Genomic DNA, 20,925 nt, shown 5'->3' with positions numbered 1-20,925 from the left:
TTTTTCCATCTCCTAAATGACGTAGCTGCAAACAAATCTACAATATAGCCTAATCAATAGATATGTGCTAATTTGATACCCTTGAAAAAAACACAAATTTCAAAGATTTCTTTTTATCTCTTTAACCTCAGATGATATTAATGTACTTCAAGCTCCAGACAGGCCACCAACACCACAGAAGCCTAAAACACGCCGTCCAAAGCGACGTTCCAAAGGCGGTCGCAACAAAGCGTTACTTAGTGGATAGCGGCGATGATGCTGCGCAGTCCAGTCAGAGCGCCCCCGCACTGGTTAAATCCAAAGAAGAAGCCAAGAAGTCTGTCGGTATCAACGCTTTCAGGTATTTCATCCAAGGAAAGATTAATAGTATGTCAGAGAGAGAAAAGAAACGTAATAAGATGTTACGATCTGATGTATTAGAATGCGCCACAGAGGAACTCTACTACGGTCTGTGTATGTTCATCAAAGAAGCGCGGCAACCAAACGGCGAGAAATACGGACCCGATGTGCTGCTGCTCATATTCCTCTCCATACAGAGGGAGCTTTTCGACAACGAACGTCCAGAGAATATTTTCACCGACTACGAGCAGTTTACACAACTCGTACACAAGGAAGTCAAGGATTGGAAACCGATGATGGATCCGGCAACAGATATGGTGACCAACAGCCTCGTTGATGAAGATTCGTTGTGGAATTCCAAACAGCTGGGGGCACACTCACCATATATCTTGCTGAGCACGCTGCTTTACTTCAACACCAAGTGTTTTAGATTAAACGGAGTTGAGCAACACAAGGAGTTGGCGTTTGTCAGGGTACAGAAACACCTACGTAAGACGGAAGCAGGAAGGACTATGTATCTACGCTACTTCCCCAAGGAAATGATGAAAAAGAGTAAGTTTGTTTCTTCTACTTTATTTCCTTTCTTCTCCTTCTCCTCTCAGTGCCCCAACTCTTCTCAGTGCCCATATGTCCCAGTATATTAGGAAGGGGTCAGAGTGCCCCTGCCCCCTCCCAGTGTATTAGGAAGAGGGTCCCCTCCCCGGAACCCTCAGATTGCTGCTTTTTTGGCATAAAAATTGGCCATTCCAGTTGACTTCCATAAACCCCCTGTGGAAGACATAACCATAATCTTATGTGATTTCAAATGAGGTTATCTGAATGGGTGACTCCATTTGAAATCTAACACTTCTGTGTGGGAGACAATAGCCCAATGGCTCTATCCAGCATACAATTCAATTCAATTCTTGATGTCAGGTCCACTGACCTCTATACATTTGTACATGGATAGCGGGCTCACACATAATAGGGTAGTCCCTGATTGAAACCACTGACTATCGATTTTTGTCCTCTCCAATATGATAGAGGTCAGTGAGTACAATACCAATCACCTGTTAAAGTGGTATTGATGCTTTTTTACGCCATGTATTTGCATATCTTCTGGAGAACGATTTGAACTAATTTTTCCTCTATGCCGCATTAGGCAGCGATTTTTTTTCCTATTTTAATTTTAATGTCAATTGTAATGTACACCTTTGGCTATCCATGTATAGAGGTCAGTGGTCAGGTCCTGTATTCTCTGCCAACATTTTGATGTAATATGGGGACTCTTGCTCATTTCCCATGTTACCCCATTTCAATATACCTGTACAATGTGTACATAAAATGACCATCTAAAGATTTTGCTGTTCCAGTTGAAAATCATGCACCTCCTATGGAAGACATGACCTTAATCTCCCACACATGGGGTGTAGATTTCAAATTGAATGGCCGATTTAGGTAACTCCATTTGAAATTCACACTCCCTGTGTGGAAAATTAAGGTCATGTGTTCCTAGAAGGTGTATGGAGTCAACTGGAATAGCCCATTCCATAGCCTGTAATATTAAAGTAGTAAACCTAATTATACTTGTGAGACTAGAATTAGATGTATTCCCCAGCAAATTAATAATTTTTCTCTGTTCTGCATGTATACATCTCAAAATATGACACCTGTCAGCTATTTGATGCAAGTTTTTTATTTCCATCTTTTTCCAGTACAAGGAACAGAAGGAGGAAGAAGGAAGAGAGAACGTGATGATTCCCTGGATCTTCCTGAGCAGTGCGAAAACACTGAGAATCCACTAAGATGTCCTGTAAAACTCTATGAGTTTTATCTGTCCAAGTGGTAAGTTATTGGCAGCTACAGAGTGGGGAGGGAGGGAGTTAGGAGGAAGAGTGTGATGATTCCCTGTGATCTCCCTGAGCAGTGTGAAACCCGGGGGTACTCAAGTTTGGTTTTGGTAGGGACGTGCCATTGAGATTTTGGAAGTAGACCCATAAATATACCAATTTTTCAAGAAATTTGGACCCATTGATATACCAAAAGTCAAAATTTTCAGACGAAATAACCCAAACTTGTCTTAGTTTTTAAAGATTTTACTAAAATTTTGAGAAAATTTTGTCTAAATTAAGGAAAAATTGGGCTGTTTTCCGAAAAAATTGAGAAAAATTTGAAAAAAGGACCCATTCATATACCAAAAAGGCTTTGAAAAAGGGGTCATTGATATACCAGAAGGCTGAAAATGCTACCCATGTTTTGCACGTCCCCGTATGGTCATTTGTACTGAGTACCCCCTCCCCGGTGTGAAACAGTGAGAACCCACTAAGATGTCCAAGTGGTAAGTTATTGCAACTATAGAGGGAGGAAGCTACTTTGACCGCATGTTCTCATCCCAGATCCCAGGCTATGAAAATCCATTACGTTATTGCAGTTGAGATATGTGATGCGTCATGTCAAAAGGAGACACTTTAGGGCAGGTTATCAATTTTGAGGTTTTTTATACTCACTTATCAACAGCTTGTACAAGATGATAGCATCTTGCTGTTAATGCCTAGATATGATTTTGATATTGATGCTTCTAATGCACTCCCCCCTTCGGGGCTCGTACATTAGAAGCATCAATATCAGCGTGCATGCATTATTTTGTCTAATTTCTCTCCCAACAAGCAATACCCCTTCATTAACCTATTATTAATATTTTGTGCCTTACAATCACCCTTTTCCCCCTCCTTTTTCTTCCATTCCAGTCCTGAGTCTGTCAAAACCAGAACAGACCTGTTCTACCTGGTGCCAGAGCGTTCTTGTATTCCAGACAGTCCCGTGTGGTACACATGTCAACCTCTCACCGATAAGGAGATGAATCATATTCTGTCACGTATTATGCTCACAAAGGATATCCATGAGACGTGGGCCACGGCCGCTAATAAATTTGAAGATGATTATGAGTCAGATTAATGTGTAATGTCAGAGAAGATATCTTGCACTTCCCATGATGCATTTCTCCCATTTTGATTTCCTCTACTGATTTGTTATCAAGTGCAACATGGGTCGATAGTTAAGAAATGTACCTCAATGAACAGAGCACATCCAGATCTTACAAAATTTGTATATTTCTTGACTATCGACCCATGTTTAACCAGTGTATTCTCAAAATGAAAACAAAGGGAACCTGTACAAAGTAATGAGAGTGTCATCTGGTGTAATGGGGTCTAACATCATTTTGCAAAGGATTCTGGGAAGGGTATTATATCTTCTCTGGTGTAATGTTTTGTTGTAATTTGTTATTATACTTAGGATAATTTGGTTAAGGGTTATAACATTAGGCTATTCCAGTTGAAATCTATAGGAAGACATGACCTTAGTCTCCCACACATGGGGTGTAAATTTCAAATGAAATCACCCATTCAGATAACCCCATTTGAAATTCACACTTCCCGTGTGAGATATTAATGTCATGTCTTCCATGGGGGTGTATGGATTTCAACTGGAATAGCCCATTTAGTATGAGGGCTGTACTAATTAGCATATGTGACACGATCTGGTCCATGTGGCTAAAGGCAGCAAATTTGAAATTGAGATAAATTTCTCCGGAGCAGATTGTGTCGCATGTTAGGGCTGTATTTTTTTTTCAATAGTCATGTGGGTAATCCTACCAAATATCCAACGCAACTACATATGACCCACACTAATCTGAAATATGTGTCCCACGGTATACGATACCAACAGCTTTATAACACAGGGATATGCTGCTGAAATGGGTCTCATTTTTGGCTTCTGATATATAAGGGAAACTCGGTAGAATTATTTTTCAAATTTTCTCAAATTTGTAGAACAATTTGCCCAGTTTTGTGAACCCTGAGCCAAAAGAATTAAATATTTTAGAAAAATTATCAAACTTGTGTCAAAATTAGGCCTTCGGTATATACTATGATCAGCTCATAATAGGTGAGAATTATTTTCCTTTTTTTTTTGTTTCTGCGCAAGTCAAGTCACAAAATCACAAAAGCGAGTGTCAGTTAGCCCTACTATAAGGGCCTTTAGCTAGACCATGGCGATCCAAAACCATGCTATATCATAAACCCTGGCTATATCCTGAGAACTGCTAAACCCAGTGACCGCTCCCCCAGAACCTTCAGGTGGAGCAGTCACTGGGTTTTAGCGGTTCTCTGGTATAGTGTGTTTAAAAGGCCCTATAGTAGGGCTAGTGTCAGTCACGCATAGGTGCTGCGCCCTGTCGTGTGTAGGAACGCCATTCTATATCAAGTCCTGCCTATTACAAGCTGATCAGAGTACCCAAATTGGGCCCCATTTCTGGTGATATTTGGTATGAATATGGGATGGGTTCTACTTTCAGACTCATTGTCACATCTACCCACCCAGGTACTCACCAGATATGTTGGAACAGTTGAATTTTCCACCAGCAGTAGAATTCCCCACCATTGGCATATCAGGTACAGCCCTATGTAGGATACTAATTACTGTAGGAGTCTTATATCAACTATGTCTTGATCAGTTCCAAATATGGGTATCAAAATGCCAAATGTGGCCATCAAAAAGCCAAATATGGACATCAAAATGTATATGGTGACGTTAGCATTGATGTATATGCCTAAATAAGGTTGAACAAGATTTTGAAACACATAATTTCAAACACAAGGCATTGTTGATGGAAATGTCTGTTTTTATTGGCTAAAAATAATGTTTAATTAAAGCTCAGTTTTGTCAGGAAAGGCTCTAAACTGCAGACATTATTATGTTACACATTTTGCCAACTTGAAAATTGAGATTATTTCCACAGGTATATGTACTGAGTAGGTTCACATGTTTGGTGCTGATTAAAACATAGTTGAATGTAAATGGTATTACAATATATTATGTAGTTAAATGTAATTGGTATTTGTGATGTTTTTTTAGTCAAGTACCATGACTTGTGAGAAAAATTTGTAATTGTGTGTAAGTGTGATTAACTCATGATGTTAGTCGGGGGTCAGACTCTAGCCAAGCATATTTACGTATTATGGGCTATTCCAGGTATAGTTATGAGTCTCATTTTTTCCGCCAATTATAAGCTAAATATTGGAACGTCATTGTTTTTGCTTGAGGTTTTTTGTATTGTTTTGGAAAGATTCAAACTTTTAAACTCATCTTCCCAAAAGGTCAATCTTGGACATATCTACTGTGTCTTGGTCAGATCCAAATATGGGCATCAAAACTCCAAATATGGGCATCAACATGCTAAGTTTGGTCAGTTCTGGCACTGAGCTAGTGGTTCTCAATTATATATTTACTTGGGGCCACAGAGTGTCAAAATAAATTAAATGATTTGTTTAAGGGCCAAATACACCTTGGTTTGCCATGTTTACTCTACACTACAAGTCTGAAAATCAATCGTCAAATCCATTTCGCTAAAATGATTTATGATAACTACCCTCCGTAAGTAACAGGGATTTACTACAGAGATCCTTCGCAAAGTTACGTCTCGTTAAAGGATATACGTAATTTGCGAATGATTACTTGAGTTAAGAAGGGTTAAAAGTTTTGTGAAATGCACGCCCTGAACTCTTATTGTAAAATGTTAATATGGTCCACATTTTGTGACACATTCCAAGACTCACAAATTATAAACAGGCACAAGAAATTTTTTCCAACTCCATCCCCACCAATGTCAAAAAAAATTTACGCCACTGCTTCATTATTATGCGTATTGATTTTCAGAAATATAATGGGTATACTGAATTCCTGTTAAATAAAAACATGGATTGTTTTGTATGTAAAATGTGTATCATTAATAATAAAAAGGGGCCTAACAAGAAATAAGATAACTTAAGATTTGCAAATGAGGAATTGGGATTACTAATGTGACTTATTTACCCCACAACAGATAATCATGTATTCCTTCCCATAATGCATTGCTGTGAATATTTTGAATCATCCAGGTAGCTGACAATGCATCTTGGATGATACTTGCAGCCAACATAAGTCCAGATGAACAGTTGAAATATTTACTAAACCCATAAATCGGTTGACAAATTGGACAAGAGATGATTCTATCAGGATTTAGTAGTGTGTTTATAAGGTAGTCATTACTCATCATATTCATGCCTTATAAACAAAGAATATAATTGAAGACCAAGTTAAAAAAATACTAGTTAGCGTATGACGTCCTGTCAACTTGACCAAAAATGCCGTACTGCGCATGTCAGCAACCAATCACAGCACGCCTTTGCCCTGACGTCAGACACAAACTAGTCTTTTAATTCGGTCTTCAATTATAGCAAGCCTCCATGGTGACGTATAACATGATACTTGCATAAGTCCAGATGAATATTTACTAAACCCATCAGCACTAAATTACTTGACAAATTAGACAAGAGATGATTCTATCAGGATGTTTTATGTTGATGTTCTATGACTGCTAGTTGTGTGTTTATAAGGTAGTCATTATTACTCATGCCTTATAAACAAAGAATATAATTGAATACCGAATTAAAGACTAGTTAGCGTATGAAGTCCTGTCAACTAGACCAAAAATGCTGTACTGCGCATGTCAGCAACCAATCACGGTGCGTTAGCCCTGATGTCAGACGCAAACTAAGTCTTTTTAATTCTGTCTTCAATTATAGCATGCCTCCATGGTGACAAATCTCATTTTCATGCAATGCACCATGGGTACACTTGATATTTTGCCATTGGTTTACACCTTGCCTGCTAATATTCCAATTCAGCATCGAAGAGGTTACGTAATTCTCTTACATACCGGATCACAATATTTTGGTATGCCTTGGAGTGTCATATACTTTGTGTGGTGATTGTTTCGATCATGGTTCATTACTCATATGCGTGATCCTGTTGACATAGTAACATTATGTAACTTCGCTGGCGAATTGTAAAGATGTTTCCTCTGGTAGATGCTTAGGTAACGCAAACAGATTTGGATTTGTCATCATAGAACATTTGAACAGCTGGCAAAAATGTCTTGTGACCATCCAGGATTTGAACCTCGGACCTTTGGGTTACTGGGCTACGGTTCTACTGATTCAGCTAAATGATTCAACAGATCTGGACTTGTCATCATACAGCATGAGGATAGCTATAATCTATTTCACTATTTCCAGTCAGCAGCATTAGCCTCTACATATGCGCCACTTTGATCATGCACATTAAAAGTATGTACACACACACCAAGTAACGCTAGGCTAACACAGTACATGCTAGTGCCGCTGATGACTTGAAGTAGTGAAATAGTATGGCAGAAATATCTTGTGACCTCCAGGATTTGAACCTTGGACCTTTGGGTTACTAGGCTATGGTTCTACTGATTCAACTTACGATTAACCTCTAACCTCGACAGAAACAGTGGTTCCATTTGAAATGGTCAGCAAATCCTTGATATAGTAATCACTCACACTGCTTAGTGATTTCAAATTTTTTCCTGCATCATATTTTACTTTCGATTTAAAAACAAAAATTGCCAAAAAGCTTAAAAATGTATTCGGATGTAATAGTAAACACTCTGCATATGGGATGCTGAGATGAACCATATTTTGTTGGCCTTCTTAAATGGGCTATTCCATTTGAAATCCATACACCCCCTGTAGAAGGCATGACCTTAATATTCCACACAGGGAGTGTGAATTTTAAAGGGGTTACCTGAATGGGTGACTCCATCTGAAATCTACACCCCCTGGGAAGATTAAGGTCATGTTTTCCATAGGGGTTTCAACTGGAATACTGCCTGTTTATTAGTGTTTCTGTAAAAATTGTAAATAATGTTGTTGTTTTTTATACTGGCTTATGTCTAAAACTTGTTCAATCATGTCCAAGAAGGGAGTTGATATTATTACCATACCCTGAAGCCTCATCATTGAGACAAAGTTTAATGACCTCTATTCAACATCATGGGGCAAGAGTTGACCCTGAGTTGAATGAGTTTTTGTACTCATACAAATGTCATGCTGTAATTATCGAAGCAAATGAGATTATACATAGAAATGTGTCCTGATGAATTGTAATTTTTGAGTGTGCAGGTAGTCTGCAATCTTGGTGCTTCACGTAAGGGTTCAGACACTGACAATACTCACACATTAGCCTATAAGCTGCTGACTCCCATCAACCAATGCCTACGTCTGGGGGGTGTATGAGAGTAGGCTAGTCCAAGATCCTAGTACTTGCTAGTGTGTGTTCCCTGTTTATATATTCCATTTAAAATCCACACCTGTGGAAGATTTTGGAAATATCTTTTACAGAGAGAGTATGCATTTCAAATGGAATTAACACATTAGGCTGCTCCATTTGAATATCCCCTCCATTCAGATTTTCATTTTCCGTAGAGGGTGTATGAAATTCAAATTGAGCTGTTTTAAAAGACTAATGTGATAATTCCATTTGAAATGCATAGGGCAGTGTGGATTTTAAATGGAATGGCTCATTACACCCAAATGTCTCATAAGTACACCCACATGTCTCCTAAATACACCCAAGCTCATAAGTGAATTAAAGTAAAGTCAAGACAATGAAGTTAAAGGAATTTGTCTCTCTGAAAGTTGTAATCTTATACGTCTTAATTTGAAAATAGTACATTTTTGTAACATTCGTAGCTAGGTCCAAATAAAGGATTGATACTAAGCAACACAAAATTGTTCCAAGTCTTTATTGTGTTTTCATTTGGAAAAAGTTACCCGTTTAGGTTTTTGTAATTGATGTAAATAACTGTGTGTTGGGATATGGACTTGATAAGTAGTGTGTACAGGCTTTAAATGGACACTACCAGCCGAATCGACCTCTTGACTGGTATACCTTTTATTGTATTTATGTAAAACACTAACATGTTCAAGTGTTTAAGGGGGTACTACACCCCTGATCAATTTTGTGCCTATTTTTGCATTTTTCTCAAAAATTATAGCGCATTGGTGACAAGTAAGATATGTTTATTATAGGGGCAAGGACTACAACTACTGCAATGAAAATTCAGCAACTCAAGGCAAGTAGTTATTGATTTATTGATCAAATATTGGTTTTCCCTCATTTTTGACTGTAACTCCACAACTGTTGTCTGTGCTGAAATAAAATTTCCAGTGCAGTAGTTGTAGTCCTTGCCCCTATAATATACATATCTTACTTGTCACAAATGCGCTATAATTTTTGAGAAAAATACAAAAATAGGCACAAAATTGGGCAAGGGTGTAGTAGTACCCCTTAAAAGTACTATTGGAAATGAACAGATGGTTCACAAAGATTTTTGCTGTTGATTAATGTTTTATTTCAAGAGAGTATAATTATTAACAGTACAATACAAAAGACTTGGCGATATCACATGTATTTTTGAAAGACATTTTATATCAATTATAAATGTTTCATCTCAAAAGAGTTTACAATGCAAAACATTTCAAAAATATCATAAATTGATTTTGTCTTAAAGACCTATCAATACAAATAATAACAGTTTATTTGTATTATTTATTTCCCAAAATGTTTTCAGGCTTTATTTGCATTAAATTTGGCTCCAAAAGTTTCGGCTCCAAAGACACAGTTTTTTGCAATCAGTTCTCGACACCCTACTTATAAAAACCTGTGCAGCACATCTGTGTCACATATCACACAATTCATGTCACCATTCCATGTATAGACGAATCCAACAAGCCAAGTCATGGTCAGGATTTGGTCGGCCATCTTTGGGTCCCCGCAACACCAAAAAGCCGGTTAAAAATCGATGTTAGATTATTTTGTGTTGTAAACTGTCATCATTCTTTTGTCTACGTGTAACACGGGTGATGGAATGCAGTTTAAAATACCCTCCCAAGGCCGCATTATTTCACATTTTAGGTGAGATTGAGCCGACGGGGACCCAACTTTGGCAGCCAAAGGTATAAGAATGCGTGAAATTGGATTCGTCTATACAACATCAAAATTAAGATTTCAAATATGGAGCTAATGCATGTACTTGCCAATAGGCAACTTGCATATTAAAAAGTAATTAACCTTTATGAGATTCTGAAAGTTGAAATAAACATTTACCTCAAGACATGAGTGGTTGGAACCATTTCAATAAATTGTAAAACCAACCTAATGAAACAGAATTGCAATTATTAAGGGCTCTGGAATGAGCGTTTTGATAGTATTTTTTATGGAACATGAGAGCACCTCGGACGTATCGAATTGCATCCTGAATACGAAGCATGTCTTTCTGATATCGAATAATTTCCATTTTTTGAAAATCACAATATAATACAAATTTTATGACAAATTATACAAATTTGAGTATTTTTCAAATTTTTGATATAAACACCTCAAAAGAAATAAGTCCCCCTCTGAACATGTCGTCATAACATCGTAAGGTTTTATTTTGTACCAACAAAACTAACTTTGAAATAATTATATGACTGTTTACTAAGTGCTGTGTGAAAATGAGAGATTTCCATGACTTCAGGGCTGAATGAGCCTAAATTTTCAAAAGTCACAAGTAGGCCTATGCTTGTCACAAAAGTTGATTCATGGCTTGTTACTAATGGAAAACCCCATGTGTTTGAGTGCAGTTTAAAATCCTCACCAAGTGAACATTCACTGTAATGTGTATCGATTCTTGATCATTCAGCCATGCAAATCCCCTTGGTGCAGAGTTCAGCACAGTGAGTTGTAGACGTTCGCCTTTTGTATCTCTTTCCTTGTTGGAAAGGTATAACGTTGTGGAGATAGGAACATGTACGACCATCCGGGACCTACTCTGCCATGTTTGGCTGAGTAACGCTACATGAACACTGTCTTTTGTGCCTATGTAAATTATCATCTGACAGGTATTGTGTTGAGAAATGACCCCACGACTTTCACATGCTTAGAATTGTACCATTGACATTTATCAAATTTTGACGTTCGGACAACGATCGGATCTTTCTATATATACAGATCATATTCGTTAGCCCGATATCTGGCCTTTAAACTTACCAATATTCTTCAGAAACTTGCTCATACATCTTTACGGCATGAAATAGACGACATTTGTGTGATATTGGCAATGTCAAAGGTTACGATAATCTGGACTATTATACTTTACGGGGGAGTCCGAAAATGAACTTTGGCAGGGGCTGAAATGCATTTTTACTAGCGCAATCTCTGTAACTAAAGCATTTGGAGTTCCAAGACAATCCAGCGTGTATTTTTTATTCCAACGGGCAGCCGGCCGGTTGGTCATGCGTGAATTATTCTTGTTTTGTACAGGTGTTTTACGTTTCATGTTAATTTACTATTCCTAATCCACTACTCCGTCATTTATTCACCTTAAAGTAAAATGGACATGACGAGCCCGGGATGAGGCGAGGACCTCGCGAGGTCAAATATATGTCAGATGCCTACCCATAATACTAAGCGTATGATGGGCTATGTATCTATCGTATCCCACAAACTACATGGTACCAAATAAAATCTCATGGTAATAGACTACAAAGCATTATTGGTAGGGAAGATTGTTGCAAATGGAAAAATTCACAGCGCCCTCGGCGCATCAGGTCAAGAGGTCAAATGATGCCAATGATGTAAATAACGGAAGAACCGAACAATTCCCTCCAAGTAAATGCAAGCGTTTTCACGGCAAATCAACAGGGATCGTCGAATTGAAGGCAACACAAATGGGTACAATATGATGGTCAATATTGAGGTTCATTTAAATAGGTAGGGAAAGTGTGCATAAATATGAAAAATATGTTTTTTCAAATGGAATTTTACAGCTCTTGCGGTAACAGTATGACACATGGCAAGTGACCCACGAACACAATGAAAAGGTCAATTTTCATCATTTATTTGTTCTGTTGCGTTCAACCATCTCCAACAATTTTTTCAATGTAAGTGCCTCTGGCCCTAGTGGAAGTAAAAACGGATACTATGGCCAGAGTTCTAGGGCTAGTGAGTTGTAAGATGGTCAGTTCCATTCCTTGTCCCAATACGCCTTGCAGTTAACAAGCATAGGCCTACTTTGTGACTTTTGGAAAGGGCACTTTTTGTCTTCAATTTAGGCTCATTCAGCCCTCATTTTCACACAGCACTTAGTAAACAGTCATATAATTATTTCAAAGTTAGTTTTGTTGGTACAAAATGAAACCTTACGATGTTATGACGACATGTTCAGAGGGGGACTTATTTCTTTTGAGGTGTTTATATCAAAAATTTGAAAAATACTCAAATTTTTATAATTTGTCATAAAATTTGTATTATATCGTGATTTTCAAAAATGGAAATTATTCAAATATCAATAAAATTTTTTATCAAAACTTATATTTCGCCCTTCAAAAAGTCGAACAGGCTAAAACGGACTTACCAATTACAGCACTGCGCAATCACGCCATGTGCAAATATGGTAGTTACGCTTGGCGTGTAGAGTTCGGCGCAACAGATGCGCACTTTCTGCGGAAGTCATTGTGCAGCGTAAGCATCTGCGGAGGTCATTGATGGATATCAATAACCTCCGGCGCCCGGTATACCAGCGGTGTGCGTAAATCATCTAACGACCAATTTGATTGGGACGCACAAATGGCGTTATACGTGGAGGGTATGAATCTAGCATAACATTATTTACGTGTTAACAAAATATGGCAAATAAATGTTTGCCAACAATATTTTAAAATAATATTTTAACAACATTTTAAACATTTTGTTGTAGTGTGGTTTCATACAAAATGTTTCAAAAATGTTTTGACCTTTAGCTGCAAATATAACCTGACAATTAATGTTATTAAAACCCGACATTTAATTTTATTAAAACGTTTTTACCAAACCCCCCCCCCCCAATAACCTGTTTAAAATGTTTCAAAAACGTTTTGTATTTGTTGGGTAGCGGTTAAAAACAAGGAAAAAAAGTAGGCCAACACACCCCCGCACCCCACACCCACCCACCCAAACACAAAATCCAGTGTAGCACATAGCTGATTTTACTATTTAAAAATATGCATGGCACAGCTTTTTTTGCAAACTTTTTGAGAGACAAACCTTTTTCTTTTTTTTGGCCTAAGGAATATCAAGCATTTAAAAGGAACTAAAATAAACATAAATCATTATCATTTTGATTTCAAACAAGAAAACTATTTACAAACAGAAACAAACTTACAATGAAGTTTTCTTAAGACTATATTACAAATTCTGGACCATATTACAAATTCTGGACCATATTACAAATTCTGGATCGTGTGTCCTTTTCGGACCATCCTAGGTAAACAAACAAATATATCATATTATTGATTTGGAAACCAACCCAGTGTTCCTAGAGTCTTCTGCTTCCTAGATGTTCAGGTTACCAGGGCAACATATCCCAGTCTGAATTTAACAAATAGTTGAAAGGAATGGGACATGTGTATGATCAGGGAGAGAGGTAATTGGGACTTGTTTGAGGTTTGTATGTAAGATGGTAGACACAATCCCTTTTAAGCGCTCACTCTATAAGACCCATCATATTTAGGGTTTCATGTATGTAAGATGGTCACAGACCTGCCAACCTATCATAGTCAGTAAGAGGGCCATAACCTTGTACATGTACACAAAACCAGATACCAACAAATTATTCAAAGACTTGAGGTGTGCAATACTTTCAGAATTCAGGGTAGGTTTTGCAGGTCTAAATTGATCACAATAGACTGGGCTTTCACTACATTAAGACACATCATATTTGTGGTTTTATGTAAGTAAAAAGGTCTGTACCATATTTGGGGTTTCATGTATACATGAGAAGAACCAGTTGGAAGACAAGAGAAAAAGATGGAAAGTGAGCAGCAACAGGAACCCCCACCACTGATCAGACTTTTACCTGCAACTACTGCAGTCGGACCTGCCTATCCCGCATCGGCCTTGTTAGTCATCAGCGAGCTTTCTATGGACTCGCACTACAAGACGCATCATTTTTGGGGTTTAAGATGGGCAAGACGCAATCCTTTTAATGGGCGGATGGGCTTGCACTACAAGACCCATCTGGAGTCTCATGCCTATATGTAAGATGGTCAAGATCAACATGATTATTTTATAGCCTCTCACTACAAGACCTATCATATTTGGGGTTTCGTGGATGTAAGATGGACAAAACACAATCCCTTTTTATGGGCACTCACTACAAGACCCATTATGGTCAACACAAAATTCTTTTTATGCACTCACTCTACAAGACCTACCATATTTGGGGTTCATCCATATAATGTAAAATGATCAATACATAATCCAGGACATAATCCTATTTACGGGCTCCATTTTTGGGTTTTTGTGTAATTAAGATGACCAAATGCAATCCTTTCTATGGACGCTCACCAAGAGACCCGTCATTTTTTTTCATTTTTCATTCATAGCTAAATTACATTCACCCGCCTTTACGATGAGGTGCGATATTCATTTCCAACGGCACAGTTCATTACACTCCATTCCACAACCATAGCGCCAAACTTGGCCTCTAGTAGTTGTGTTATACATGTACCCAATACCATTCAAAGGTCATTCAATGGATGCACTGCGAATGTTTGACATCTGCATGCACATTGCTGGATTTTGCCAATATGGAATTTGACATTGCAAATTTGTCACCATGAATCAAAATAGTTTTTGTGTAATTTGAATCAGGAGACTCAAATACCAGCTATACACGTAATTAATCCAGATTCAAAATAGGGACCCCAAAAAGTCTAAAATATGTCTCACCAAAAAGAGACAAAATTATAACGATGAGTTTTAAACTTTGCTGCTTCAACAACATTCAACAAAATTTATACATTTATTAAAAGATAATATGATATGATCGGTCACTTTACTAACTCAATCCCAGGAAATTGCTAGAACAATGATTCATGACCCAAACCATATGCTTACACGAATGTAATATCAGGTACATATCAGATGACAACTATTCTTAGGGGGGATGGATAGGGGACACTCAACTTTAAAAGTGACTGGTATGTACATGTCAATAGACCTTTTTTGAAGTTGACTATACACGATGACCCCCTTTTTAAAATGACCCCCTTTTTTAAAAGTCATACACAATGACCCCCTTTTATATGTTTGGCTACCCAATGACACTTTTTTCTAGAATTTATCAATAAAATTCCATATAATAATGCAGACATTTTTAAATTTTATAATTTGTATTGTAAATTAAGGAAATTTGGAACAAAAAAATTTGGGAAAATATGTGCAATTTGAGGCATAGTTTTGGATGCATCCTGACGAAAAATACTGGTAATAATAAAAAAAAACATTTAGCATTTTGGTTTTTAGACCACATAAAGGAAACAAACTTGTATTTTGCCTTACTTCATATACTTCTATTGTCCATGTATTAATGAGCTATTTATTGTGATAACTCCTGACTATGTCACACACTGATTGGATTTTATCAGATGATAATAATGCACTACCAAATTCCCAACCAATTTTTCTGCAGCAGTCCTTTAGTAATGGTGAGCATTCTTTCTCAGACAACCTAATGGCATATAGCTGCAGCTCCTCAAGAAGTGGCAGGTGAATGAGATTCCTGAACAAATCCTCAACACCTTGAGGACTAATAGACTTGTTGTATGAAATATTGAGACACTTTAATTCTGACAAATGTGTGAATGACTTAGCTAGTGCTGATGCCCCATCTGAACCAATGCTATTATCAGCCAGGTCAAGATGCTGCAGTTCTGGAGTGTGTTGGAATGACTGAACTAGTGCTGATGCCCCATCTGAACCAATGATATTACTAGCCAGGTTAAGATGCTGCAGTTCTGGAGTGTGTTGGAATGACTCTAGTGCTGATGCCCCATCTGAACCAATGCTATTTCTAGCCAGGTTAAAATGCTGCAGTGCTGGAGTGTGTTGGAATGACCGTGCTAACGCTGATGCCCCATCTGAACCAATGCTATTTCTAGCCAGGTCAAGATGCTGCAGTTCTGGAGTGTGTTGGAATGACTGTGCTAATGCTGATGCCCCATCTGAACCAATGCTATTACTAGCCAGGTCAAGATGCTGCAGTGCTGGAGTGTGTTGAAATGACTGTGCTAACGCTGATGCCCCATCTGAACCAATGCTATTATTAGCCAGGTCAAGATGCTGCAGTGCTGGAGTGCGTTGGAATGACTGTGCTAACGCTGATGCCCCATCTGAACCAATGCTATTACTAGCCAGGTCAAGATGCTGCAGTGCTGGAGTGTGTTGGAATGACTGTGCTAACGCTGATGCCCCATCTGAACCAATGCTATTACTAGCCAGGTCAAGATGCTGCAGTTTTGGTGTGGGTCCACGCAAAAGTACATTCACGTTACTACCAAGTGTACACCTGGAAATCGTAACATTCTGAAGTGACGGCAATGTCACAATTCCTTCAACAATCTCATCTCGTAGATAAATATCAGACATATGATAGTCAGTTACTTCAGGAAATTGCTGAATGAAATTTGCAAAGTTGTCAAAAAAAATCACACTTTTGAGAATGCATTTTTTTACATTTTCATTGACGCATTTTTCAGGTACGTTCCCAAAAAGATACACACTTTGTAGCGTTATCTCAGAGAGGTCATGCTGACTTTTGAGCATATTTGTCAATGCCTGTAGGGTCAAAGCACATCCTGCTAACACGAGATTTGTCAGTATGCTTTTTGTTAAGGGGCATGACGAAAAAAAGTCAAGTGCTTGTCGTTGGATTTCCTGACGATTCCTTGCAGCCGCTTTTCTCTTTTTTGATGGAGAGGGTAAAAGTTGTGGTGAACAAAACTCGGAATCAAACTGATCTATACGATCTGGATATGAAACAGATACAGATCTACGTATTGTTTTTCTCACACTGGGAGGTCTCATACTGGGAGGTACAGATGATTTGGCCCGGTCATGTGCTACATCGGATTCTTCTACTGGTATACCTGTGTGTGTTTTCGTTAGAGATGTCCATATCAATGAAAGTTTCTGTGTATGTGCTCTTGAAAGTATTCTACTTAAAACCGTTCCAAGTGATTGACCTTTGCATTTACTATCACAGACAATTAATTCATTGAGTGAGTTGATAGTGATGTGTGATTTGGTTTGATCTGTTTCCTCAACTAATGTAACTGTGTTGAGTTTCACAGATAATGGCACTATCTGGTTGCAAAGGAACTTGAGGAAATCAAGTTCAGATACATCAAAATTTGAAAAGATTACCTCGATACTTTGGCATTGTTGCATGCTGCTCTCATTCTCTACATATTTTGCTAGCCTCAGATAACGAAGAATATGTGTGCAAGCAACTTGTGATTGAAGGATACTAGTAGATGAGCACAATTTCAATCTGCTAAGATTTGACAGACACTCTATCAAATTTGTTTGCTCTTGTGCTAGTGAAGGGCCAACATCAATTTTCGTGCAAAAAACAATGACAGCAAACTTGACTTGTGATAACCAAGATTTGTCATCCTTTTTTGAGATGAAGTACTGAAGGAGGTGACACATTTCATTGTCAGCAGGCCAATTCCCATGATTCATTTGTATACTCTTGACTAAGGGACTGAGATGTACATGCAGCTGTGCACTAGTTTGTGCAGAGTCCACTGACATCTGTGACTCAGCCTCAAACAAAAGAAGGAGAGGAAGTTTCCACGGATTAGCAACACGTGGACCTACACCAAATATACATGTATCCTCACTTTCTACATTGATGGCCGTTGTACTTACTATCTGTTGAAGTATAGTTGAAGCAGCTGTCAAACTAAGACCACAACAAAACTGAAGTAAGCTCTTATTATCAACAACTGGTGCTATTGCTGATATGAACTGATCTTGGTTGGAATCTGCTATGTCTGCCAGGTATGTAGCAGCGCAGAACTCTTGAAAACTTCTGTGCATGGGAAATGTCAAGAATTCTCTTTCTTCAAATTCAACAAGCTCATTCTTGGTTGAACAGATTCCTATACGTCGAGATACTTGCAAATCATCTTCTGGGACCTCGCTTGCTATGACCTCCTGCCCACAAAGATCTTGCAATGCAAATTTCCCCACACTTTTTAGAACATTCTGAATATTGCTTTTGAGAGCACATCTTAACTTCATGACTTTTATTACATTTTGATATAAGGAAGTAACTCCTTTCGTTAATGGAGCATGATCTTGTATGCAATCATGATCTTGCCATAATATACATAGCATTGTAAGGGTAAGGGGATTTTTGGGCATCCATGTCAAGACAGGGGGAAGGTTATCTATTCCTTTCTGTAACCATTTCTTTGCTTCTATGCTTGATTTACCGACTTGTTTTGTTATAAACTCTGAAATCGCTTCATCTGAAAATCCTAACAATTCTACTTGAGTGTAGCCTATGTATAGCTCGCAGAAGTCATTCAAACGCTCTGGTCTTGTAGTAACTATTACATGACTTCCTGATAACCATTTACCATCTAGGACAGAAGATAGATTCTTCCCCTCATCCTCATCCCATCCTTGAGATATCTCATCAAAGCCATCTAAGAGAAAGGCAGTTGATTGAGCATTGTCTTCTATCAACTTTTCAAGCTTTTCTCTTTGCGCACCTCTGAGCAACTGATCTTTTAAAATCTCAAACATATCAGATCCCGATTTAACTTTACACATATCTATCACAAACAATAATTTGATTTGTTGGTGTTTAACACCCCTCCCCCAATCATAGGCTATCCTGTTGTGTATTAGTGTTGACTTCCCACTACCAGGGCTGCCAACTACAATTGTATGTTTTTTGTTATCATTCCTTATCTTTAATGAGAACAACTCATCGCACGAAAGATTTCCAGGTTCTTCATTCGTCACGTTCAGTTCAGGTGCTACGAATGAACTGTCTGTTGTCCGTGGATTTTTATCCTTTGGTGTAAACCGCATGCTGGAATACTGTCGAGTATACTTGGATGACAATTGCTGTTTAATATCTTCCAGATATTTGTTGTTTTCTGAAAGACGAAAAAATAACAACTAAATGATACTATTGTTTAATTAGCTAAAAAACAAACTAAAACAGTACCAACTGACCAGCATGGGAACTTTGGATGGATCTAAAAAAGATTCAATAGTGTACACAACCAAGGAAAATAAATGTTAAACTGTTTTTACAACAACATCCAAAATTTAGGTTTAAAAAGACAAGACAACCGACGTTTCGGGAGCATAAAAACATCCTTTTACTACATGTAAAAACAAGTAGCACTAGCAACTAGTACTAGTACTGCAAATGATATAATGAGAAAGACAGCAAAAGAATGTGACAAGGATAGAATGAAAAGAAATTAAAATAATAATAAAAGCATGCCAGGTAAAAATCAATCAGGTAAGAAAACAACAGACATGTGCAAGTAAAGGGCCAACCAGGTCAAAAAGGGAAGGGGAAAAACAATTTTAAATTATTTTGGTAAATAACTAAAAGGTAATTACCTTCCTAAGGTACCCCCGCCAGATTTTGACCATTGCCGTACGTGAAAACTTTCTTAAATAAAATCAGCTGGGATGGGAAGGAGCAGTATCAAAATTATTATACATTTTACATCAAGATCCTTAATTTAGTACCAAATTAAGATTAAAATTGAAATTGAGGATCAGTCACACAAATGATCTGATATATACAAATAAGCATAAAATAATGTATAAGCCCTTGCATCTTGAACATGCCACCCTTTTCACTTGCATGGCCGAATTAAAAAAAAATTGACACCCCTCGAGCTTCAAGTTAGCATAGATCTATATAAGGACCCTACCCCTTGAAATGCATACATTTTCTGAAAGGAATTTCACAAGAAACCCAAATATGACCTCTACAATAAGTGCAACATGTTATGAGTGAAAATACCTGTATACAAATTACTTTCTCTCAAGACCTGTATCTCCCCTTTTTACCCATCATTGATTCTTGTCCATATTTTACTTCCTATTATGTTCTTTTACTTTCAGAAAATGTACATTTTTTGGGGAGATCAATTTGGAATGCCCAAAATTGTCACATTTTCTGATCAAATTTCAAAAACAAAATTGACATTTTCTCAACACCCTAAAATAGTCATTCATGATTTTTAGTTCAACATGTACCATGGAGTTACCGCTTTAAATTGACAGAAAAACCATGTATGTACTATAATGTAGTACATGAGGTTGTCAAAGTTAATTTATTGGCAACGCCTCCACCATTTTTGGGTGGGGAGTTCAAAACTCATGGCTGGATATTATCATAAAATTTTATTAATAATAATAAAATCATTGAAATAATTATATGCAAGATATATTGTTTAATTTTTAAGAAAACTAAGTTTTTTCTGACTTTAAAAGATCTGCTTCCTCCATCACAATCACCACCCAGAATATTGCAAAAACAAATTGAGATTTCTCCAACACCCTATAACTTACATTCATGATTTTTTGTACAGATGTAGCATGGAGTGTCAGTTTTACAATGACACCACAATTATTCTGTATATGGTTTGTTTGTTTTTTGGTGGCAAGTTCAAAACTCAGAGGCTGATTCAGTTTTTGACAAAAAGTTTTTAGTTTTAGAAAGTATCTTGTTGCTTGTTATTCACCTTTTCTGATGTTTTAATTGCAGTATACAAGTGTCTACCCCTTGAAAATATGCAAACAAGATACCGGAGAGAAACAGGTACCATGAGAAAAATGTGGAAGATATGG

General features: G+C 37.6%; 2 protein-coding genes across 2 annotated transcripts in view; one reads left to right on the top strand and one right to left on the bottom strand.

The window, feature by feature from the left end:
• The window catches only part of LOC140140710 (uncharacterized), a 92,226-nt gene extending 83,272 nt beyond the window's left edge, over window positions 1-8,954 (top strand). Inside the window, 3 exon segments of the mRNA XM_072162467.1 lie at window positions 132-891; window positions 2,034-2,163; window positions 3,066-8,954. Of these exon segments, the coding sequence (XP_072018568.1) occupies window positions 132-891; window positions 2,034-2,163; window positions 3,066-3,273 (1,098 nt within the window). The 3' untranslated portion in view covers window positions 3,274-8,954.
• Window positions 8,955-13,215: 4,261 nt separating this feature from the next.
• Window positions 13,216-20,925, bottom strand: part of LOC140141576 (uncharacterized) — a 28,338-nt gene continuing 20,628 nt past the window's right edge. The window contains exon 7 of the mRNA XM_072163487.1: window positions 13,216-19,205. Coding sequence (XP_072019588.1) covers window positions 15,622-19,205 — 3,584 coding nt within the window. The 3' untranslated portion in view covers window positions 13,216-15,621. The remainder of the gene's footprint in view (window positions 19,206-20,925) is intronic.

The sequence above is a fragment of the Amphiura filiformis genome, chromosome 19, assembly GCF_039555335.1.
Source record: "Amphiura filiformis chromosome 19, Afil_fr2py, whole genome shotgun sequence".
Taxonomy (NCBI): Eukaryota; Metazoa; Echinodermata; class Ophiuroidea; order Amphilepidida; family Amphiuridae; genus Amphiura; species Amphiura filiformis.
This window is presented reverse-complemented; position numbering and strand designations above follow the sequence as displayed.